Source organism: Molothrus ater, chromosome 4 (genome assembly GCF_012460135.2).
Source record: "Molothrus ater isolate BHLD 08-10-18 breed brown headed cowbird chromosome 4, BPBGC_Mater_1.1, whole genome shotgun sequence".
Lineage (NCBI taxonomy): Eukaryota > Metazoa > Chordata > Aves > Passeriformes > Icteridae > Molothrus > Molothrus ater.
The window spans coordinates 60718019-60743480 of NC_050481.2; the positions used below are offsets into that span (position 1 = coordinate 60718019).

Consider the following 25462-nt stretch of genomic DNA (forward strand, 5'->3'; position numbering starts at 1 on the left):
CCTTCACCTTTTTTATTTTCTTCCTGACTCAGTTCTTGGGCCCTGGCTGCATGGTAGTAATTTGAACTTCAAGGTACCAAGATGGAAAAATATTGTAATGCCACAAAGTGCCACACTCCAGTGAGGCCAGGGACACAGAGCATGACAGATGATTGCAATTGGTGTGAAATGGTTGGGGGAGCATTTGATACAGGATATTAGACCTGCTGTGGTGGTAGCACAGATCCTGTTGGCAGATTGTCCATCACTACCAGGCTGGGGTCTAAGCTGACCCCAGGGATGCTCAAAGTCCCAGGTAAGCTTTGCCTCTCACCTGGTAGAAGGCTAAATTAGAACCAGTGCCTTCAAACTCCCCTGGTTTAAGCCTGAAACTGAAGGCTCTCAGTTTCCAAGGTGCCTCATCACAGGCAGAGTATTCACTTCACTCTCTGCCATTTTCTTCCCCTCTCCTATAGCATTAGCAAACAAGGTGGACAGTCTCAAGTCATCTCCCCAGACAGCTCAGCAAAGGTTCAGGAATTCACAGAGAATCTGAACCATCTATAGCTCAGGATGCTCCACAGATTCACTCAGAGTCTGAGTCCACATCAACCAGAATTAAGTCAGAACTGGGTGACTTTAAGCCAAGGAACTTATGACTTGCAAACTAAAGCATTCTGTGACCCTGTGTTTCAAATCAGAAGCTTCATCACATGTTTTTAGAAACCTCTGTGTGTCATATGGTACAGGCATTCCCATATTTTTGAGGTTTAAACAGCTAGCACTGACCCATTAACTGTGTACACAGCAAAGTGGACTAATAAATTATACATTACTGAGGACCTTGCAATACTGAAAGCCACAGGTCAGCAGGTGAATCTTTTGGGGATGTCTCCCTGCACAACTGACTCTCAAACTCCTCTCACAGTACCTCATGTGAAAGTCACTGCTACCCAAAAGAGAAGGCTGCTGCTGCTGCTGTACACACTCAGACCCTTCACCAGATGTTCACAACTCCAAGGGCAGTATGAGCAGCCTGGCTGCCATGGCAGAGGCTGCCACAGAACCCTTCATTGCTGAGTCTACACTAACACAACTATGAATAGTCCTGGAAGACCTAAAAAATTCAAGGAAATGCTCAAAACGTGGTGAAAAGCATTTTTGTTCAAATTGTAATTTCCAGCATTGAAAAAGTAGCTATAGCTTTTATAAACATCAACATGGAGTTTCCTTACAGTGATCCCTTTCCCATCTGGAGTGGTGAAAGAGTAACACATAGGGTATAATCTGGATTTCTGTGGATTTTGAATGAAAAGGTAGAGAACTAAGCTCATGGCAATTTTAACACCCTCAGATTCTGGTAACTGCAAGGAGCTGTCCTGGGCAGACTATTGGGTTTGTTAAGGTAAAAGTGGGGTAGGTTTTAAGCAAGGACAGTGGCCTTACTTCTTACAAAAGAAAACCCTAGATGAACAATGTGCCAGAATTCATGTAGCACAAAGAAGAGCACAGGCTTCTGGGTTTAAAATCAGACTGCGTTTTAAAGTCCAAAGCTGTGAACTAATTTATGGCCCCAGTTCATTTGTACTTGCTACTATGGCAAAACTTAAAGCCAATACAGATGATACCTGGCTTCCCAGGAAGGGCTTTTCACAGACCTAAGTAAAAAGCCCTTTTGCACCCTAACCAATGCTATTATAGAACTTACCCAAAAATTAAACCTAGATCCCCCCTTGTTGTGATTGGCAACAATCAGATGTAATAGAAACAACAGGTGTTTTGTTTTGCCTGGGACTCTAAAAAATGAGGGGTTACTGAATGAAAGGAGTCCTCTATTTCTTGTGTACCACAAAAATAAATAAACCTTGATCTGCAAAATCCAAAACTGTATTATCTGCACTGCTTCAGACTGCAGCTGAATGGAGGCATTTTACTCTGGTCTCTCTGGTCTTGAATTTCAGAATACAGTGCAGAGCAGAATAAAGCCACAGACTTGGAAAAGCTATTTATAGTGCACATGCCCCAAGGAGATATGGCTAATAACTAATTCATTTCACATCACACATTTGAATGCAATATGAAAACTTCTCAGTTTCTTATCAGCGCAGGAGAAAAGACCCCACTGTGGCTTTCTTTAAAATAATTAAGGATTCTTTACCAAAACATTTTAATCAAACTGCATCTCCACAGCAGTCTTTTCTTTCCCTGCCTTATAGCTATTTTATTAGGAGGTCCATACCTATTAGGTTTTGATAAAAGCGCTGATAAAAGTTTTGATAAAATGATGCTCATTTTCCTAGATAACACATTTATTTATCAAATGGTTTTTCACAAGCTGGATTAAAATCCAATATAATACTGGTCATATCAGTAGGAAACAAATGGAAAAATCTGCTGAAGAATTCAGTGAGCTATGTAACTGCAATATCTGCATATGATGAGGTTTTGGATTGGGTTAGTTTTCTGCTGTAGAGAAAACAGATCATCTAAGTATTGCTCCATGGACCAGATTGCTGAATATTTTATTACAAATGATTAAGAATTAAACAACAGACACGGAAGATAGGGATTTGTAGTCCTTGAGAGACATCAATAAGCATATTGAGCTTCTGTTCTGCTGCAAGTGCAGCAGCAACAAAGCAGCAAGCTGACACAGTGCTCAGTGTAATGACTGCCTTCATGTTTCTCCACACCCACAATTTCTGTTTTCTTTTGCTTTTCTTCCACATACTGACACCAGGTGTTAGAACAGCTTGACTCAAGGAGAGTGTCCCAAGAACAGTGTGGTTTCAGCCAGTTCTGGTGCCAAGAAGGTATCAGAAAAAAGCCAGCAGGGGAGGCTGTGAGGAGCCCCAGCTGGTGCTCCACAGGAGCTACTACTGCCATGAGACTCTGGTAACTCTACGAGAAGAGCAAGGACCCTTGGAAACAAAAAGGAATTGAAAAAGTCCAAAAAACCCCCACAAATACTATCCTATTGCTCAGACTTAGCAATGACCCACTATTTAACCTGGGCCTTCTGTTACTTCTTAATTAAAAGACAAGTTTTTGTTAGCAGGTTTTATGCTTAAATTAGAATTAATTGATATACAGAACAATGTGAATGAACACCAATCTGTAATTCAGTGCCCCTAGGGCACCCAGTTTTTTCTGAGTAGGATGACAACATCCCAATTTTACCACAGAAGAAGCAGCATGAAAATTGTTTGTAACACACAGTAAACATAGACTGTAACAAGATATTGTGAGCTTACACAGCCTTTTACTGATGTTGTAGGATCAGTGAAAATGCTGGCAAACAACACTGAAGAATATATGCATAGACATCCTAATGATTTAAACATAACTGCCTTTCTGTTCAGCAGGCTTAACAGAGACAAAAGCAGTTACCTTGTACACATAATGCTTGTTTGCAAATTTATCAGTCATGAAGGTCAGTGGGTAAAACTTGAATAAACATATCCTAAATCTCTAATTAAATTTAACAGAAAGAATGCAGATCTCCTTCAACAATCCTTTAAGGGTTTGGGTTTTTTTTTTCCTTTCAGCAGAATATTCTGATAGCATTAGAAAGTAGAGCTCAGTGACCCTTAAACACCCATTTCCAGAATGAGACCTTTAATAGAAAAGGATACACTACTTCATCTGCATGCATTGATTTTATTTAGAAAATGGAGAGAAGCCGAACTGAGGTTTTTTTCAATTTTAGATTGAGAAAGGGCTTTTGGTTTGGTTGGGTTTTTTTTCTGTTCTGTTTTCACTTCTGTTCTGTTTTCACTATGTTTACTTTATTAGATGTTTATTGATCATATGCTTTAGTCTGAATCTCTGTAAAATTCAGAAAATAATATTATATATATATTATCATCATTGCAATTGAGCAACAATATATAACTATGATTATTAAAGCAAACAAGGTAAATTATACTGACAAATATCTGATTTTAAAAAATTGATAAATGGGAATAAAAATAACTGCAAAATAGCATCATCTGCTAATTTTTTCATATTTTAGTCTGAGCCAGAGCGTGTCCAGACTACCTGCAACACAAAACGTGCAAACACTCTACACAACTTGTGAAGGCAGAAATCACCTTAGTTGCTTAGAATTCTAAATATATTGAGGGTACATCAGCTATTGAAACCAATTGTCACTTTTAAAAATTTGCTCATACAGTATTTAAAACTTTGAAGAGCACAAGTGCTATCTAGTCATCATATTAATTCTTTAATTGTTACTTCTCCCAATTGTTACTTCTCCCCAAGTAAGTGGCAGATAGCTTTTTTATATGCTAATATTTAAAATAATTTTTATTAATTGCTATTCCAATGTAAACTTTCTAATGGCTTCATTACATCAATAGGTGAAAATACAACCCTAAGAGAAAAGGAAACACTAAAATCAAGTATAGCATTAAAATTTAATATAAATAATACTATGCTGGATATAAGCTTTTCTGTGTTTTCTTCAAAGGTCAGAAATATCTACTTTCCCCAGGAAATTCCAAGTATTTCACTTTTAAAACAAAGGAGAAGCACAAAGCTTATAAATTGCCAGAAATGTAAATTCACTGGTTATCAAATCTTCACATTTGAATGGCAAAACCCACAGCACTGCAGATGAAAGACACGTGACAGCACATTGGGTTTTGGAATCTTTAAATGTACAGTACAACACTGAGTCAGCACCTTCTCTGTAACACAGGAAAGTGAAAATGTCTTTTTGAAAGAGCGAGAAGAGAAGGCTAAGCAGTGATCTCCTCCTGAAGTGTATTTATAACCTATAATTTATAATTTATTTATTTACAGCCCTGCAAAGGTGATGCAGCAATGCAGGGTGCTGCTGTGCCAGTACACCAGGAGATGAACTCCTGTACTCCTGCACCCTGTCAGCAGAGCTCAGCAGCCCTGAACAGCAGCACAGGGAGGAGTGCTCAGGGATGGCTCTGTGCTGGTACCTCCCATCAGTGAGCTGCTGCTAAACAACCAGCCCCTGAGCTGCTATCCATGCTTGTTCTGCTTCCAGACAGGCATGCAGGGAGGAGAATGAACCACTACAAAAGCAAACACCATGAAACACTGTGTTATACTCATTGCTTGTATAGAGCAAAGCAGAATAACAGCAACATAAAATTTCTCTCCTTCACACTCTAAGGTGTGTTTCAGTGTGTGCTTATTACATCAGTACAGCCAATCCTCTCCCAAACCAATCTAGAAATTTCTTCCAATGAACACCTGAAATTTGCATCCTCTCCTGCTTGCTTCCCATGATATTTATTGACACTGAAGAACTGGAGCCAATAACATGATGTGTATATAATCACATTTTAACTCCAGCTAATATCCAGCTGGCGCATCTTGAGTTTCATTTTAAAAGCTCAGTTATACTGAAGACCTTTCAAATAAGGGGAAACCTTATGGATCAAGCTCTGAAAAACAATCACAGAAAAAACTTGTCATTGATACTTTTCAACACACCTTTCTATAATTAATTAATTTAGTGATGACTAAACTAATGTAAAATCAGTCTGTGATTATACAGCCAAATGCAAAAGCAAATGACAAAAAACATGAGCAGATTTCCAACTTTTCACTGCTTAACTTCATTGAACATGCTTTTCATTGAAAATTAGCAATGTTGCTGGGTCCCAGGTATTTCTAAAGCCTGCAATTAGTGACTATTAAAACTTTCACTTATTAGCTGGATTTTAAAACCATCTTCAGCATTTCACTACTGTTCTAGTACTATCTATGCTAACAGAAATTCTTCATGCTCTAGTCTTGGTGCAATACGGGGTAAAGGAAAACCTCAGCCATCCTCTCTTCTCTCATTTATCAGGGGCTGGAGAACAGCCTGTCCATGTCCAGCACGTCCAGACCAGGCATTCAAACTCCAAAGCCTCATGACAAAGCACATGGTTAGCTTTCATTTTCTTGACAGCTCCCAGATATTTCTAACGTAGTACCCACTTTTTCTCTTAAGAAGAAACTTTTCTCATGGCCCTTTCTGTTCTGAGACTATTTTATTGACAGCCAGAAATTTCCTAAGGATTGTAAATTAAGATAGAAGCACAATATTTTATAAACCCACTGTAAAATACCATCGGAATTTCCTAGAACTAAGAAAACTAATTTACCTCACTTGCCTTTTAATGGAAGGTGTCCCTGCCCATGACAAAAGGGTTGGAACTAGATGATTAGGGTCCCTTCCAACCCAAACCATTCTGTGATTCTATGATTCAAATGTTTTGGCCTGCCCAGATGTTGAATAGATAGATATAAAATAGATATAAAGACTTATCACAAAAACCTGGTAGTGGACAAGATAAGGAAGCATTTTACACAGACCACTACAGCCATCTGTATGTCATCATAGACTGATCACAACCCAGCAAAAAAATGATCTAGTCATCTTCCTATCCACTAATGATACACACAGAAAATTTATCAATTAACTGTGTGCCAAAGTGTGACCTGTTGCTGTCAGTTGAAAAGATAGGCATATTCTCCAATTATTTCCTGTATGGTACAAATTAAACAGCACAACTATTGAAACCTTTCATTAACCTCCCAGCAAGTGCATGTCTTTCAAAACAATTACAGTCAAAACAACAATGATCTATAGACCAATTTTGCAGGGCTGAATACCAGAGACACCCATTCTTTAAATCTAATGTTATTTTGCCAGACAACAGACCACAGACATTATACAGCAAATTCCAAGCCATATGTAACTCGCAAACTGAGTGTGACCTTTTACTGTGCTCAGCTGATGGTTCAGGCTGTGTTGCTATGGGACAAGACAGGGACATTCACAGGGGGCCAAAGGCACCAGCCAGTCTGATCAAGTGTTCACTGGAGAATCTCTCTCAAGTCCTTAGTGCTCTAGGAAGGAGCCCCTGGAAGTATTTGTTCCAAAATAAGGATAAAGCTCAGCATTTGAAGGTGGAGGCAGCAAACAGCTGCAGCCCAACAAGGAGCACTGAAGAACCAAGAAGGTACACACAGAAAACACACCCTCTGTCTTTGGGCAAAAAAAAAGACAGCTTTGAACTCTCCCAACTCAATACCTAAATTACATAAAAATCAAAATTGTAATAGTCTGTGCAACTGGATTAATATTCAACCAATGTCATGCTCAGATAAGACATTTAAAACCCCCCTTATAATGTCTTAATTTTTAGATGTTATGGAAAATCCAAGTAGAGGGATATATTCTACTGGATATCAAAGTCTTAAAATGTGAACTAACAATACCACTCCAAAAACATCTTTAAACATTCTATATTATGAAAGTTATGTCACTGTAGTGCAGGAAAGACCCAGTTAGGAGACAGAATGCTTTCCCACCTAAAACAAAAAAGCAAAGAGAAGTTCTGACCTCAGAAAGCAGCCAGTTGGCACTAAGATTTCTTTTTCATTCCAACAGCTAGCTGAGATACCAGAGCAGATCTAGAAACTAATTATTAACTATCATTTAGAATAGTACTTACTGATCTATTTTTTCCTTTGGATAATAGTGATGTTTTTTTATACTCAAAATCTATGCTTTGTTAGAACATAGTCTGTTTTCATTTTACAATTGTTTAGCATACAGACTAAAATGACACTATGTGTCAAAAAGGAAGCTTCGATTTACGTTTGCACTTTTCCATGGGTAGTAAAACCAAATAAAGTTGTGTTGGCAACAATCCCATTATTTTGCCACTGAAGGCAAGTTTGTGAACCTCAGGAGAGGCTGAGTTTCCCACCAAGCTGCAGACTCATAAAAAGCTGTCAACACTAAATGCCAGAGCCAGGCCAGAAGTCTCTTTTAATATTTTTTTTTTTTAAGAGCACTGGTGAAAAGATAGTCCACAAGAGTGGGGACAAATTGTAGTGTCACAACTACCCAAAAAGCAACAGAATCAAGAGTCAAATGACATCAAAAACGGTTAGTATACATGACTGTACCTTGGTCTATCATTTGGAAGATATAATTTATCAGTGCAAGCAGTGCAGCTTGTCTACTATATTTAGGGCTAAACCCAGATGGATTCAGTCAAGGAAATCTGAGGATTCTAGATGCCACCAGAGTCGCCTTGCGCACAAGCTTCCTTATAGCTTTCCCTAAAAAACAAAGAAATTCAAGACAAAAATGGTGAAAACTTTCCTCATCTAAGGACAATTTTTCAAGCAGGAACAAAACTGCTGACCCTGTAAGCAAGCAAACACCTTGTTCTCCCAATCACTTTCAGTAATAGAAAAATACTTCCTCAGAGGACATGCCCAGACTTACAAAAGTGAGCCACAAACCATGGCCCAGATCTTTCTAGCTCCTCATTCACCTACATCAGTTCAATTAGCTGAGAGTCAAGAGAGTTTGCTCTCTCATACTCGTAATCCCAAAGAAGTAGAAACTAACTTTAGAATTACCTGCCCTGATCTAAGTCACTGAAATAATTAATACCTTGAAAATTCCTCAATGTGAAACCCATTGTATAGCTGTTGAAAGGATTAAACTCAGATTAATCAATTTACTCTCCACCAACAGTTCAACAGAATAACTGCTGAAGCAGTTTCAAGAAGCATTAGCTGCTTCAGTCAATAGAATTCAAAATGGAGCCCACAAAATCATTCTACAGGATCTAGAGAAGAGGTGCTCTTTCCCTTTTAAAGGCAGGATCTTCCTATTGAGAAAGAAGAAGTGGTAAGGAAAAAATAAAATCACACAAGCATATAAATAAAATGCTCTATTTCATAGAAATAAACTGTATTTCCATCATCTGAATATAAGGAGAAGAAATTAGGGAACTGGATTTTACAGCAATATTGGTATTCAAAAAGAAACACTCTGAAGTAGCAGCCTCCTTCCAGGTTTGTATAACATCAAAGAAAAAAACCTTATGGACCCATGAAGAAATATCTTCTCCATTTTAATTCACATCTTTCATTTTCCAAAAGCCTTTCTTTTCTAGGAGTTTTATCAGAAAGGAAATACATGCAAGCACTGACTAGGAAAAAAAGAATATTTATTATACATTCCAGGTAGATTTCTATGGTTATTTACACATGTGTATATTCAAATTTGCAGTGCTTTGAAATTCAGAAAGATGAAGTGCTGTATCAAAGCAGTTCTTTTTATTAAGGCATTTGTCATTATGTGAATCTAGTTCAGACAGCAACAATCCATTCAAGTTAGTTACTCAAGTGTGTATTTGTATGCACCAAGCTCTCACGAGAGAGTTTTCTTTCAACTATATTTGCACTTTTAAAAGCAGTACTTTTAATAAATAGTGAATCTGAATGAAGCCCACAGTATTCCTTTGGTGGAAACGAGGCAAGTTCTCCGGGTATGTCGACATCACCTCTCCAATACATAATTTCCAACATCAGTGGAGGTGCAATACTTACACCAGCCCTTGCAGATTCAGTTTGAGCAGTGCAGAGCTATCAGCCTGTGCCTGATGTGGGAATTGTTAGAAAGCAACATGGAGCAAATCTTGGCTTTGACCAACCAATCAGAGCACAGAGGATTCTTTATATACTCAAATTTAAGGACACTTCCCGTCTCTCACATCGCACTTCCCTTAAAAAGGCAGAGCTCTACTAAATGAAATCCCACTCTTTATGACTTGCCTTGCAAGCTGGCTGGTAAGTAGACATGAGGAATTGTTAGCCAAGGGCAATTTCTAAGTGAAGTCATATAGGAATATACATGTACTTTAGGGATGACCCAAAACCCAAGCAAAATTAGTATCTTGCATAAATGTTCTTGAAAAAGTAAGTAAAATGCAAGGGACACCACAGAAATTGCTTTCAAGAGCTTGAGTACTCTTGTCTGCTTTCTGGCTTAAGAATTTTAGATGCTCAACACTTTTTTAATTATATAATTGATTTTTCTTGAATCAAAACCAAATTAAGTTATTTCTAGATCATCTATGCCACCACTGGAAGCACTAATCTAAGCATTGATTTACTGCAAACAATTATACAAAAACTCTGATAAGTCATATTTCTAGTATTTCTCTGGAAGCCATTTGTTGAGGTTTTCCACAATTACATTTTCAAACCATTGTCCCTTAATGAAGTCACTATATCCTTGATACCAAGTGAAAATCCTGACCAGGGACAATAATTGTCACTTAAATACTGGCAGGGTGCTTATGAAATTTTGGTTTTATAATCACTTTCAGGATCTCTTCCATGGTGTGTTGATACCCAGAATGGTTACAAACTAGCCCTACTTTCCATAAGTGCCCTCCACACATTTTAAATGCATGCCCCCAATAGGCCATGTCCAAGAAAAACAAATTCTCATTCTTTGCTCTCCCTTCTGCATCTACAAATTTATTTATAGCCAAAAAAATCATTATAAAATGTCTCATGTTTATTACAATGCAATAGTATGTGCCATACTCTAATGCTATAATGCCATGACTGCTGGTCATTTGTGTGTATCTTGCAACTTAGAATATAGTTCTCTAAAGTAAGCTAAAAATGCTAATAAACAATGAAAAGCTCATGTAACAATAAAAATCTCAACTAGTAAATATCAGAATATAAAATATCAGTGAACTCTGTCACTAAAATCACATTTGTAAAAGGTGGGCATGCTTAAAAACTATCTCCTGGATGTATGGTTTTTACGTACTCATGCATCTAATGGCAACAAACAAATGTTAAACACCACACGTGTTAAATTTGACCATCCAAACCCATAAACTCAAAATATATTTGCTGATCCACCCAGACTTTTCTAGGGTTTTTGCTTGACTCAAAAACATTAGGAGATTGTCCCATTAATATTTTTTAAAGCATAGATTTGACACAAGAATAACATATACAAATAATATATAAATGTGTCTATAAAAATATATAAATATATATTTATTTATATTTATGTTGTTCTTTGTTCTTTATGATGTTATTATATATGTTATATATAATGACATATTATGAAGAATAACATATAAATATAAATTAATAACAGACCTAAAAATACTTTAGCCTGTTTAGCTACACAGTCAGTGGGGATCAATCCATGTTCTACTTATCAGGATAGAGGAATCCCAGTGCAATAAATTAATACTTACTCCATATTATAAGCAAAGAAGAGTTTTACTCTTCCTTTTACTTTGCTGTAACACGACTGGTTTAAGCTCTGCTGGTTTTCAGTTCGTTTTGGTTTTGCTTTGGGGTTTTTTGGTACAATCTTGGAAGTTGGATTTTTCATTGTTTGTTGAGCTGATGCAAATCTTCATCTTGATCTCTTGCAAAGTCATGTACCACATGCTTAGAAGCTTGTGTTTCCTGAACATCATTATGGCTTTACCAGTCTGCTTTACTATTCTGGTGGCTGCACAATGAGGTTTACCTCGTCAGTGTCCAGTGACAGTGAGGAATTCAAATATTGAAATGGAGTTATTACAGATGCCTACAAGCTCATGGTCTCTACCAGCATCATTTAAAGCCTATCCAAGACTCAATTTCATTACATAGTTATTTTTCTTATTCAAACCCCTGATAACTAGGAGGTGGTTTTGTTCACAGCAAGAGCAGAGATATCATTATTCACTGCCAGCATTTTACTCCACAGTGGGACATTATTACCTGCACACAGAAATTAAAGGGGTAGCATGTAAGGGTCTGGGAGAGCAAACAAAAGCTCTCATCACACTTCTGGGAGGAAAAGGCAAAGGCTTCTTTGGAATATCCTGCTATCCACAGGGACTGTGCCCCTCTATTGTACAGAGCACACAGAGAAAAAATCATTCCTAGGAGAAATCCCTTCTCTGTCTAGTTATTTCCATGTTCAAATACATGTTTCCACATACTCATCATACTACACCTTGATGGACTTAGTATGTAGCACTGTCTTTTACAAATTTAATTTCTAAAATGAAATCTGAAAGTTTCAATTTGGATATAGGCATGAGTTCAGCAGTAAATTGCTTTGTATAAAACAAGCTCTGTCTTTTATTTGTCCTGCTAATACAACAGCAGCCTGGGTGGGTAGGAGAACTACCTCACCTTCAAGGCAAGAAGCTTAAAACCTTCAGAAGACCAGCAAAAGTCCACCTTCCTTTTTTCAATAGTACAACTATCAGAATATCTCTCTCTCTAGCTTATCTTTCTTTTATCCTTGTAGCACTGCCAGCTACATGTCAGCATCATTAGAACTTTAAGATCCTTATAGATTATCTAGCAGTTGTCCAGAATTTTCTGATTATCCAAACAGCAACACTAAAACTGAGCAGACAAGCAGCAGTCTGGTAATTCTCTATGAGCAAACAATACCCTGTCAGAAACATACTACCACTTAGGAACACAATGAAAAGCAACCAAACATGGATACAGAATTTTAAAAACTAATAGATTTTTAGCTATGAATTACTGATACCTTTGGGTGATAAAACAATATAGAGAAATTATAAAAATTATGATAAAACAATACAGGGAAATTAGTGCAGTCATTCAATTTTTACCATCATCCTGGAAAAGAACTAATGCCTTTTATAACCATAGCAAGCATTTAGTTATACATCACAAAATATATCATAAACATAGATTGTGATATTTTCTTGAAACTCAAATTCTGCTGTTCTCCCAACCTCTTCAGATTCTTCAAGCCAAAAATACCTGCTCTTTTGATACAGCTCTAGCCTATGTGACCAATTTCTTATTCTGGGCTGAATCATTACAAAAGCCAGCCGATTGGTTAAAAATAAAAAAGGAATGCTGAATACCATAGCAACTGGCTTGCAGCCTTGCTAACATGCAGGAAGGATTTTTTACTTGAACAAGAGCTACAAGTGAAAACACCAGGCCAAAATCAGATCTGGCATAATATCAACAACGCAATAGAAACACAGAAATTACTTGACCCCTCCCGAGTCTCCTACCTGTAGTATCTTTTGTGCATCAGCAAATCTTCAGGTTCTTATTAAAATACAATTCCAACAGCAAGTTAAAACTTGTGCCATGGTATTGATTCCACATACACATCGATATGTGGCAGAATCTTTGCCAAAACAAATAGGATTAAATGTTGAAAAATCAAGTAATGGAAGCAGAGCAATAACAGAGCTTGATCTTCAGTTTTAATTAATGGTCATATCACTCCATGACTAAAAGGATTAAAAGTTTCTAAAGAAACACCTCTAAATACAGATAATTTTACAATGCCTAATTTAGTGATCACTTTTAGGAACACATCAAAGTAGTCAGTTAATGTCAATACCCTCTAAGAACTGCATCAAATCCATAAGGAATACATTTAAAGAAGCATATTGCTCTGGAATTACTGCAAGAGTATGTGTTCAGGGCAAGGTTTTGGCAGGGGTGGGCTCTGTGGGAAGAGACCAGAAGCTGCCCTGTGTTGGACAAACCCACTGCTGTCCCAGGCTGAACCCACAAGTGACACCAGTGCACTCTGTGAGAAGATATTTAGGAAAGGGTAAAAAACCTGTTTGGCAGCTGAGAAGAGAGAATGAGAAAACATCAGAGAACCAGCTCTGCAGATGCCAAGGTCACTGAAGAAGGAAGGGGCAAAGTTTCTGCAGGCACCAGAGCAGAAATTCCATTGCAGCCAATAGAGAAGACTGTGATAATGAAGCTTGTTCTCCTGCAGCTGATGAAGTCCACAGTGGAGCAAATATCCACCCTGCAAGCACATGGAGAACACCAAACCAGAGCATGAGGAGATGCCCTAAAGGAAACTGCAGCCCACGGAGAGCCAGGCTGGAGCAGGCTCCTGACAGGACTCATGGCCCATGCAGGGAGCCCACACTGAAGCAATTTTCAGGCCAGAACTGTAGCCTGTAGGAGCAGCACACTCCTGATGGACTGCTCCCCATGGAAAGGATTCATTCTGAAGCAGTGGAGAAGGACCTGTGTTGGAAAAGCTCATGAGGGACTGTATTCCTTGAGTGGGACCTCATAATGGATGGAGCATGGGAAGAGCATAAGGAGAAGGAGCAGCAGAGATGAAATGTTACAGACTGACAGTAACTCATTCCCCCTGCTCTGTTCAGAAGGGCAGAAAGTGGCAGGCAAGTTAGGAAGGAAAGAGGGAATTTGAGTCTGGGAAAAGAGAGGAGGACCGGAATACAAAACTGTCAGTGACCTCAGCTCTGAAACAATTCCTCCATGCTCAAATTGGCATGAAACCCATGAGAAAGATGCAGCAGAGGTCCAGTGACTGAAGTACACAATGGTAAGGCCTAAACTAGTGCTCAAGAGTAACCAGCAGAACAATGGCCTCAGCTGTCTCCAAAACTTGGGAGAGGGCAACACAAATGGCTCAGAATGTTAAAGACAATGCCAAGATTCTGTTACCCTTCATTTGCCTAGCAGAAAGGCATCATTTGAGTCTAAATACTTCCACTGTTCTTATTACAATTAATTATGACAAAATTATTATTATGACAAAATAACTATTTAATAGTATTATCAGAAATATTAAAACTAACTTGAACCACCAGTTTCTTTATTAAAAAAACAGTAAACATTTAGGAATACATATCTGCATGTCAGCCCAACTGATGGGTGTCTGGAAGCAACTCATTTGTGTGAAGGAAACTCTGGTAACACTCTGGAAACTGCTCCTCCTACTAAACAGTACTGCTGATACATCAAGGGCACAGGAAAAAATTATAGAATTATTAAACACAAAAGAAGGCATCTTAGCATAAGCACAGTACACTCATACAAAAAAAATAATCTCTATGATTACAATTCAGTTACAGAAAAAGATCTAAACAATTAGACAGATGTGCAGCATGCTGAGTCTTATGTTATTACAACTTTTTAATGTAGAGCCTCAATCTTTCCTGTAATATTTAGATTTCTGAGTTCAACTGACCTAGGCAGTTGAACTCAGTAGCGAGCTGACCTAGGCAGTTCAAGGTTTTCTGCAAACTAAAGATGTTTTCAAACTAAAGATGTTAGTCTCAAAAAAAGCTGTGTTAAACCAGGAATTTAAAACAGACAAGTTTATCCAAATACATTGTCAAAGATCCCCTGCATTATACACAAATATATTTCCCCTGCAGAAATATGCAATATTACTCTCTCAGAAAAGTTTGTCACCCTACTATGAAAATTATAAACCACGGCAATGAAGTGAGCTAATTTGCAAAAGGACACCTGTAGAACTCGTAGTTAAATAAGAACAAAGACTCTTTATTTAGGTCAGTGAAAAGTCTACATCTACACATGGGTCACTAGTATAGAAGATAGACTCAGTACCATGTAATTCAGTTTCCTGTAGTACAGTTAAAAAATACAAACAAAACAGTGTATGCAATACAGTTAGTGCAGGAGACACACAAAAAAAGGAGAAACAAAGAGGAAAAAGGTTTTACTTTTATTGTAGGTATTTAGGGTTTGTATTATCTCTGGGATATCTCAGACTAAATAACAACTCTCACAACATGGATTGTCTATATGTACCACTTCCTCTAAGACACAGCTGTTTTGAAAAACCTTTATTCACTCCTTGTAAAGTGACAAAATACAATCAATGAACTGTAGACACCTTTATCACATTTGCTTTTTGTAAATTCCAAGGTCCATTGTCATAAGGGATTCCTGTAACCAGCCATCTGGGTGGAACACAAAAATAAGTGACAGGCATCCCTACCTCCCAGTCCATCTCCAGAATCAACCTCACAGATGCTCTCCCCTTCCATATTGTCTTTAGGATGCAGCAGAAAGCAAGATCTTCCCCAAGTGATATGCTCAGGCTCCAGAAGGAAGCTGAATCCACCCACTCTGCAGCCAGCAAGTGATATCTTTTAAATAAAAACAAAAACAAAGCCATTGAGCTACCTCTGGTATAAACAGATTAATTTAATTTCTTTTAATTTCTCCCTTAAACATTCAACTTTTCAAGACTGTGTGTCAGCAAGTTCTACATCCATCATTGCAGCTCCTAATAACAATACAGTCTCTTCAGGGGGTATCTGAGCTCTTTTTCCCTTGAAATTCAATGGTGATTCACAGATCAAACTCTCCACCCAGTCTAAATTGCAGGACTCTGTTAAGGTGGAAAGCCTCAGCACAGACTCATGCTCATCCACATGGCCTGACAGGACTAGGAGAAATATACTAAATATCCACATGATTAGCTCTTCTCTGGCACACTCTGAGTACTGTGAAACCAAATTACATGCAGTTTGCAAACAACTACACAGACTGAAAACACACAGTTCATGTGGGTTCACCTTCTTAAACTCCTAGGGTTATTTTAAGTATAGGCAGAGAGAGAGCATCACAGTTTAGCAATGGATTTGATTTACAGATGAGTATAACGAAGGAAAGTATAACGATGGGTGTATACAAAAGAATAAACCCACCTCATGTTTTATTTAAGAGAAGGACAATAAGGGAGCAAAACTCCTTTCCCCTAAATTGAACCCAAATAGCTGATTGTTTTGCTATTACTGTCCTGTGTAGCTAGTTTTTACCAGCACCTTCTCTTTCTGAATAAAAGAGAAATAACTGTCAATTAATTAAAATAAGTAATAAGGAGTCAGGAAACATCCTCACATTAGTGCCTTTGAGAGGCAAAAACAGACAAAAAGCAATTAGAACAGCATGGAGTTACTAGATTAGTTTGCAGCAAGTGGAGAACTGTCATGTGTGTCAGATGCTCATGATCTAGACAGCAAAGCAAGAATGAGCTCCAACATTCATCTACATGTAAGATTTACAGTATGATTATCTTTAAAACAAAAGAAAACAGGAACCGAAATGCATCCAAAAAGAGTTCTCTGCCACAAATGAACTCAGACAGGCTAAGAACAGAAAACACATGAGAGAACAATGATCAAGTATATGAATGATGTGATACATAAAACTGTTCAGGTATCATTAGTAACTCTGAGCCAGTCATGGAGCAATGTATTAGCTGTTTCCTGGCCAGTTTTGAATGAGTAAATAACAACTAATTTTTATTTGCAAGTCTGTGGCCTTCTCTTGCTTTTCCATGTCACTAGGAAAGCATTCAAACTGTCCCATGCAACTGTGTCTTATTGAAGGTGTGGAAAAGGGGAAAAAAAAAATTATTAACATCAAGTGCCCTGCATTCAACATGAATTCCCTTCTTCAGCTTCCTATCACAAGAAAACAAGAAATACTATAAACAAATCTGTATTCAGACATCAGATAAATGAAAATCAATAGTTCAAGCACTATGATATTTTGTTAATAAAAAGAAGAGCATACCTAGAAGTCTCACACCAGAAGAACTCTGTTTCTTCAGCTTCTTCAAGCATCTCTCTCAGCATCTGCACATATTTGTTGATTTTCTGCTGCTTGAGCCAGTGTAGGTGTAGGCCATGTCACAGAGCATGCATGGCATTGTGAAACACTGAGCAGAATTCCAATGGAGGGAAATTTGTAGCACAGCCATCCAACACTGCTGGTGCCTCTTCTTAACCTTGAATCAGCAATTCAAGTGTTCTTCTAAACCCACCTGCGTGCTCTTCAGAAGGTGGGCTACTGCAGTTTGCCAAAGAGCACAGACTCAGAAAGGATCCACCATCATGCTGATTGCCAGTGAAGTATCCATTGCAAAAATTTGGAAAAAAAAAATCCATACCCCTTATTTTAAAAATATTAAAGTACTTACTAAATAAATTAATGGAATACAACAGTAATAGTATCAAGCTCTGGCCGTGTATTTACGTCTGAAATATTCAGCTCCAAATGCTGATTTAGGATACTCAGAAGAACATTAACAATCACAGTTCCTGTTTATAAGAGCAAATGCCCCCAAGCAATGAATATTGGATTCCCATGATCAAAGTTCTACTGTCAATGTCACAGGATTTAGTACTATTTTTTCTAGACAAATAGGTCAGATGAACAATTAACCATCATTTTAAAAAGTCAACCAAAGCCCTTCAAATGTAAGAAATTTTCTTGCAAGTTTGCTTTTGGAAAAGTCATCTTATTCTGCTCAGATCTGGGTTTTTATGATGAATGCTACAGTCCTCCCGCACAGTAATTCAGAAACATGTTTGTATAAACTAACTGACCACAGGACATTGTGCATTGTCTAGAAACTAAACATTACATTTTTACCTCAGCCTTATGCCTGCATATGTGGAAAAAAAAATAATCTATGCCCAGCATAAATGCTTACTTCTACATCTACTTAGATACAGCTGTTGCACAACCTAATGTGTTCACTTGTCTGTAAACAAAAATGTGTGTCCTTATGAAATATCCATCAAGTGTCTTATCCATTTTTGCCTTATACTGATTAATTAAATGAAGTCTGCATGCCTTTATTAAAACCTGTAGGTGTAGAAAAGACTAAATTCCAAGACAGTCAAGGCATAAGGACTGATTAATAAAATTAAGTATCAGCACTGAAAAATACAAGCATTTCAGTGCAAGATTACTAACACAGTAACTGAAAACAAAGTTTCCACTGAGACAAAATTACTATTATTATTATTATTATTATGGAAAACCAAGATTAAAAGAAGATTAGCAGAAAAAACCCTGTTTTTAAATAATTTATTATTTTATACACATTTCATTGTGAAACAAATTAATTGTTCCTTCTTACATGCTTGCTATCTCTTCCCACTTGGCATCTGCACCAATATTGCTTTTAATAGCCTTTCACTCGTAGCTGAACCTTTGGGTGGTGGGGGGAGGCACTGTTAGTCAATACCAAACCCCCTATTGTTCTGTTATCTGGCTATGAAAACTTTTAATTAAAATCTGAAAGCAAAAGGATGCAACAGTACTGGAATCTAGAGCTGCTGAAATGTAACCACAGCAATGGAGTAACCACAGAGGTGGAATTCTTAGTAAAGAATTGCTTCATGCTTGGTCATTTACCCCTTATACAACAGAGAGAAAAACCTGAAATGTTTTAAGTCAGGCCTTCCATAAAGGAAACATTCCACAGCAGAGAAGCAGAGAAGAATGAGGTATGAGTAAAGTTGTTTTAGAACAATGCAGCAACAAGTTTGCTACTTTTTAAGTACATAGGATTTGAAACCTACATTACAGAGCTCCTTTGGTCACGTAGATCATTGTTTGATCATCTTGCTCATTCAAATCCTTCTCCCTACTAAGATCATACAGTATGTCCCATTTCCCACCATCAAAACATAATAAAGCCACATGTGAGCCAAACATCACTTGGTGTTGTCATCTGGTCCTTGATGAAAATGTTATCATGAGAGGGGAAAAAAAACAATGAACATGTCTACTTAAGTCTTAGGGAAGACATTTCTGGTGCTGAGGGAACTCAACATAGAAGGAGGCTCAGGAAGAGTCTCAGCAAGACCAGTTGTGCACAATTTCTACCTCAGTGTGGTTTACAGAACCACCCATGTCAGAGCAAGGCACAGGTGGCAGAAACATGAAGTGGGGAATGCATAAATCCTTGCATGACACTTTTTTTTTTCCCTCAGAATAGTTAAAAAAGCTTTAAGGCTGTTTTAACCCAAGACAAGGAGTTATGTTGCCAAGCAGATGTGCAGAAGAAAGCAATAGATAATTACTGTCATTAGTCACCTCCTTCAGACCAGAGCCTGGCTCCAAGTGCTGTACAGTGGGATGCAGAGAAATTGCATATGCATCCAAGAAAGCCCAATGAAATGTAAATGACTGCAGTCCCTTGATCTTTCTGAAATGATGTGGTTCACCCTCCGGCTGCAGATATTGGATTTTGCAGCATTAATCCCCACTAATGTAACATAATACTACCACTGGAGTATATGTACATTTTGATAACAACATATGAATATGTTGAAAAAATCAGAGTATGATAAGAATATTTATATTTGCACACATTAAATCTTCAGGGAACTTGACAAATTCAATTCTCCGATTAAAGTCAGAAAGACCACAGTTTTCTACATTTCAAATCAAGCGCTGAGATAACAAACATGCCAGAATTATAATGCAAAGGGAAGACTCAAGTCACAGAATCTCTGAATGGTATGGATTGGAAGCGACCTTGAAAATCATCTACTTGCCACGGCCAGGGATACCTTCTACTAGACCAGGTCACTCAGGGCCCTATCCCTGTGTTTGAATGCTTCCAAGGGATAAGGCAACCACAACTTCTAGGGGCACTGTTTTAGTGTCTCACCACCCCCACAGAGAATAATTTCTTCGTACTATTCAACCTAAATCTTCCCTCTTTCATTTTAAGGCCATTACCCCTTGTCCTGTCAATATAAAGGCTTGCCAGAACACCCTCTTCAGCTCCCTTGCAGCCCCCTTCAAATACTGGAAGGACACAATGATGTCACTCCAGAGCCTTCTTTTTTCCAGGCTGCACAATCTCAATTTTCTCAGCCTCTCCTCACAGGAGAGGTGCTCTGACCATCTTTGGGTTCCTAAGTCACTACAGCAGCACACTTCTCTGCTGACTCAAAGACCCCAGTAGTCTCAAATACATGCTGTGGGTGCACTTTTTCAAACAGAATTTTTCACAAGGGATTCCTACATAAGCCAAACTCCTAGGCTGCTGCTAGACAGACATTCCTCAGATGTACACCGTCAACTCCTGCCCATAAATCTCAGAGGATAGTGCCATATCTGCTCCTGAAAAGGTTATGCTTCTCAAAGTTTACCATCAAATGGATCTAGAATGAATTATCAGTTACCTCTCTTTATAAGGCCCGCGTCTCTGCAGGAAGCCAACCTCACACAAGGAGTCCTGCTAAGCTAGTTATTTTTCCTTTCTCTTCATTTCACTCATTTGTTGTAGGAATTTATTCAAACTTAATGAATCAGTCCAAAATTCTTCATACATATGTCAGTGTTCTTTTAAAAAAAAAGAGAGATCTACAATTTAGAAATGGGCATAAATCTTGTATTCAGTCAGGCATGACCATGCTTGAGTTGTCCTGCAGTAATACACTAACAACAAGCCTCCCTGACTACCAGACTTGATAATCGTAATTCTGCCTAACAAGGCTTTCAGTGAGACTTTATTATTCTGAGAAAGTCTGAGTTGAATTGATTCACTGTATTTCACCACAAAGCTGCATTTTTTGAGGTATCTCCATATGGAAATCTCAATGAAGTCAAAAGGAAGTTTGTTATAGACATGGATATTTTAAAAACTGACAAAATCCTCTCTTTTCAATACATTAAAATAAGCTGCCACTCAAAATTTTGCAAAATATGCTCAAGTGCTAAGCAGTTTGCTGGGCTCAGCCATGAAAGGAGATCTGACTATTCAGATCCTGCAAAATACAGTTCAGGGAGGGGATACAGACCATTAAAGATCAGATTCATTTCACAACTTCATTCCTCAAAAATATCCATCTGAATTGGCAAGAGGAGTGATTTCTGAGGTACTCCATTTCCACACACGTTTTCTTTAATAAAGTTTTTATTTCATAATATATATAATCCTTACCTATTTTACTCACCAAAGTGTTTTACTGCTCCCATCACACATTATTCCACGTTCCAACTGCTTTTCTTTACAAGCATACTGTGACCACTGTGAGAAAGTTACTTCATGCACTAATGTGCAAAAGCATTGGCAATTCAGCCATTTTTTAAGCAGAAAAGAATTCCACAAAACCTTTGCCACACCACTCCCTTGCGGGCCACTGCCATAAGGTAAAGTGAGGGCTGTGCGCTGCAAAACAATTCCCATCAAGCTAACACAATGTCCTCTGCAATCTTAGAAAAATAATCTTGCAATTTTGTTCCTCTGCTAACAGCAGAAGCAGTAGCTGTGGCACGTGCAGAAAGAGCAGAGGCCAAGATAGTATTTTTTAAAGCCACCTGATGATGTTGACAGTGATCTGGAAACAAACTGCAGATTGTTTCTGTTCTAGGCATACTAATTCAAAAACAGAGGGCAGGATATTATATCAGAAATATTTTCTTTAAAGATGTGTCTAAGAAGACAATTTCTCCAACTTGAGTTTTACTGTGTAGTCAGTAGAAATCTGTGTGTTGCTGCAAAGATTCACAAAAGAGCAGATTTGACATTTACACAAATTGATTTCTGCATACAGTTAAGCTCTACTACTGTTACCAACACAACACAAAGCACACCTTAAAAGCAAAACCCAACATGACAATCCACAAAGAAAACCATAAAAACACCCCCAGAACACATCTCCTTGATAAGGTGAATTTTCAGTTCAGTCTAAATACAGTCTTCAGTTAAAAAAAATCATGTGTTTCACATTAGAGACAATACTAATAAAACTGCAGGATTTTTCTATTTCTTCTAGGAGTGTCTGTTTCCAAACAAGATAACCTATATTTAATTTTGAAACACACATTCCTATGGCAATTAGCAATGGCTCTAGAAGCATATAGTAAAAAAAAGCACTACTCAAGATATTGATCAAAACATGATTTGATGGAAACTGTACAGGAAATCTGAATTAAAAAATAAAGTCATAACAAGAAAAAACAAGTGAAATAAAGAACCCACCATCTTTATTATTGGCATAGTTTTACTTAACAGTCTGCAGCAAAAAATCAATTTGTTTTCCTTAAGTTTTAGCTGAAGGTCTAAATGAAACATGCAATACATACAGAGTATTTTCTCATTTGTTTTAACATTAATTTTCAAGACAGTGTTGAAAAGCTGAATTTATACCCAGCTGTAGTTTTTATAACCAACCAAGAGAAATTTAGTTTGTATGCTAGAGCAACTGTGGAAATCAATTCTTAATCTATGACCTTGCTTACCACAGCTTGAAGCCTTGCAATAAATAAATGCCTTGAGCCACACATAAGAAACATTTGGTGAATTAGAGACAAATAACACAAATCTATATGTGTATATATAGTATTAGAAAGGTCATATAAAATACAATATAGGCTTTTTTCTTGCTCTAACATAATAATGCTTGAAAGGCAAGACCTGGTAATTGCCTACATTAATATCCAGGTGGTGAACAGTCACTAGAACCTATTTTCTTTTCAAATTACAGTGTTCATCCTTTTAGACAACTTCTTGTAACCCATCTTTTCTTTTAGTGTGGAAAATACCACAATGATTATAAATCCCTGAAAAGAACAATTTTCTTTGTCCTAGCATATGAAAATTCTTTCTCTAAAGTACATTTAAGCTTCCTTATGAACACTGCGCTGTGTTTCATCACTAACAACAGGAAAACAAATGCCAGAGCTCATGTGTTAACCTGCACTTAGTCACAATTACCCTCTTTTACAAGCTGAACCTCTCAAATCCTCACCCCACATGAAATTACTTATTTCTCACTGGAGTACATGCTAAAAGAAAAAAGAGCCTATACTACAGTCTCCTTATTAATATTGCATCATTAAAATTCACCAAAAAATCCTGTAAACAAATCTGTACCTTCTTAAAAACACACCTTCCATTCATGTATTTGATTGACTGTAGATTTTAAAATCAAGTAGTACAACATAGCCCTAGTTCAGCTAATTTCCCTCCCTTGATTGTCTCCTTCCTGAAACACTGAAATTCAAATGTGACTGTGACTGACAGTCCTTTTGAGATTAGCATGGCATTATTAGTTTGCACAGCAGGTGACCAAAGTAACTGCTGGAAAGGTTTCCCTTATTTTAACCCTAAAGGATGTAATCTAATATGAAAAGAAAGAATTTGGAGGCTTACAATTACCCTTGAACTGGAATCGTACAAAGAAACCAAAGCCGAAAAAGAGACTTGTTTTCTTTAAGTAAGAGTTGCAGCCGAGGTCCTTAGGTGCTTTCTAATGTTACAGAGGTCCTGTAAACACTTGACATTCAGAAGAAAAGCTAGATTTACAGATTTACACTGAAATTATCTGGCTCATCCTACTTCATTCTACCTGTGAGCATAGGTACACCTCATTAAAATCCACAGAACAACTCAGGAGACTTCTGAACTTCTGTCCTCAATGTATCAATCTATTCCAGTGTAAGGGCAAGTTTTACAGATATGATGCCATGTACATATTAGTCAGAACTGATGCCTGGAAATAGAGAAACTTTCCAGAGGAACACAAATGTTTTCATACTGAAAATTAAGCTGCATTTGACCCTACCTCAGAAGAGACTATTCTTACCAACAGCTAAAGAAGAATAGGAAGAAGTACAATCTTTTCTCAAAAGCACTGATTTTTGCTTGGCAATGACCTTTTTAATACCCAACTGGAGTGACACTGGCATTCTGAACCGAAGCCCCTCAGGTAACAGCCACATTCTGCAGATATAAAAGCACATTCAGTTCTCAGCTTCCCAAATATTTTGCAAATGACACCAACCAGAGCTCTCCCCAGTGGTTTGTGGGAAAGGGCAGCTGTCAGCAAAAGTGGGGAAGCCCACCCAGCCTTGCTGGGCAGCACAGCCTGCAGCCCCCATTGACCTGAGACCCTCAGCACTCAGCATCAGTTGCCCCAACACCCAGCCCCACCTGCTGTGTCCCAGTGGGCATTTGAAATTAGTTTGCAGGCTACAGTCTTAAAGGCAGGTTCTTCCAGCTGCAGGAGAGTTGCTTGGTGTATTAATTTGCGTTGGCAGAAACCACTTCCCCGCTAACAAAGCAACAAATTTACATCACAATGTGGAGCTGTTTATAACCAACGACCCTTACAAAACTAGTTAAGATTTAATATTTGTGAAACAAAGCAAAGAATTCACTGGTGGCTTTGTATCAGCATAAATGACTAATTACTTTAATCAGGAAGCTCAAAAGATAATGAACTTGATTTATTATAAACACAGGGGCTTGCCCTCTTATAAAAATTACTTGCTCTGCAGTTCAGGACACATATTGATTAATGACACCACTTGCAATTCTCTTATTTTTAAATTTAATAATGGGTGAAAATGAATTAAAAGCAAACTGGAAAAATACACATTCCCAATATAATTTTACTCAATTCCACACCAATATTCATATGTTATGTATACCCCAGTATTTCACTAACAGTAAAAATACAAAACTATTTAGAAAAACATGCAGCAAGTAAAAGATTAATTTGGTCAAGGTTACAGAAAGAGTGAACATTTTTGGCTTTCTCCTACATGACCCCTCATTTTTTAGTGGTACCTGACATCTGTTGCTGAGACCAGCTGAACTCAATTCAAACACAGTTTAGCTAGGAATAACTGAGAGAGTCATAAAAATCTCTGAGGATAGATTATGAACCAGTTATGGATTAGAATTCCATCAGAGAGAGAGGGGGGGGAGAGACTGAGTCTGCCTGGAATGTGGTAGTAGACAAGATAATAACATCTTTGCAGAAAAGCCACTTTGGAGAGCACTTTACTCTGTCCTGACCCCTGCATCACCAGTCCTTTACCTCACTAAAGGGCCATTTGTGGACAGAGAGAACACTTAAGGCATGTCAGGGCCCCATGACAAGGTTTATAGATTTACTGCATTACATTCAAACTACACAGCAGAGTGACAAATTTTACTGTTCATATCTCTTAAACATAAAAAAATTCATGTCAAATCTCTCACACTAAAATGGACTCTGTCACCCATATGAAGCCCTCTAAGTTTCTC

At 37.7% G+C, this 25462-nt stretch overlaps 1 protein-coding gene across 6 annotated transcripts in view; it reads right to left on the reverse strand.

The window, feature by feature from the left end:
* Positions 1 to 25462, reverse strand: part of PPP2R2C (protein phosphatase 2 regulatory subunit Bgamma) — a 190236-nt gene that overhangs the window by 79707 nt on the left and 85067 nt on the right. Inside the window, exon 2 of one of the 6 annotated variants that reach the window (XM_036382748.2) lies at positions 7933 to 8088. The exons of 4 other annotated variants lie outside the window; for them this stretch is intronic. In XM_036382748.2, coding sequence (XP_036238641.1) covers positions 7933 to 7945 — 13 coding nt within the window. In that variant the 5' untranslated portion in view covers positions 7946 to 8088. Of the gene's footprint in view, positions 1 to 7932; positions 8089 to 15604; positions 15669 to 25462 lie in introns of those variants that run through there. One more of the 6 variants, XM_036382747.1, reaches the window with a different exon arrangement.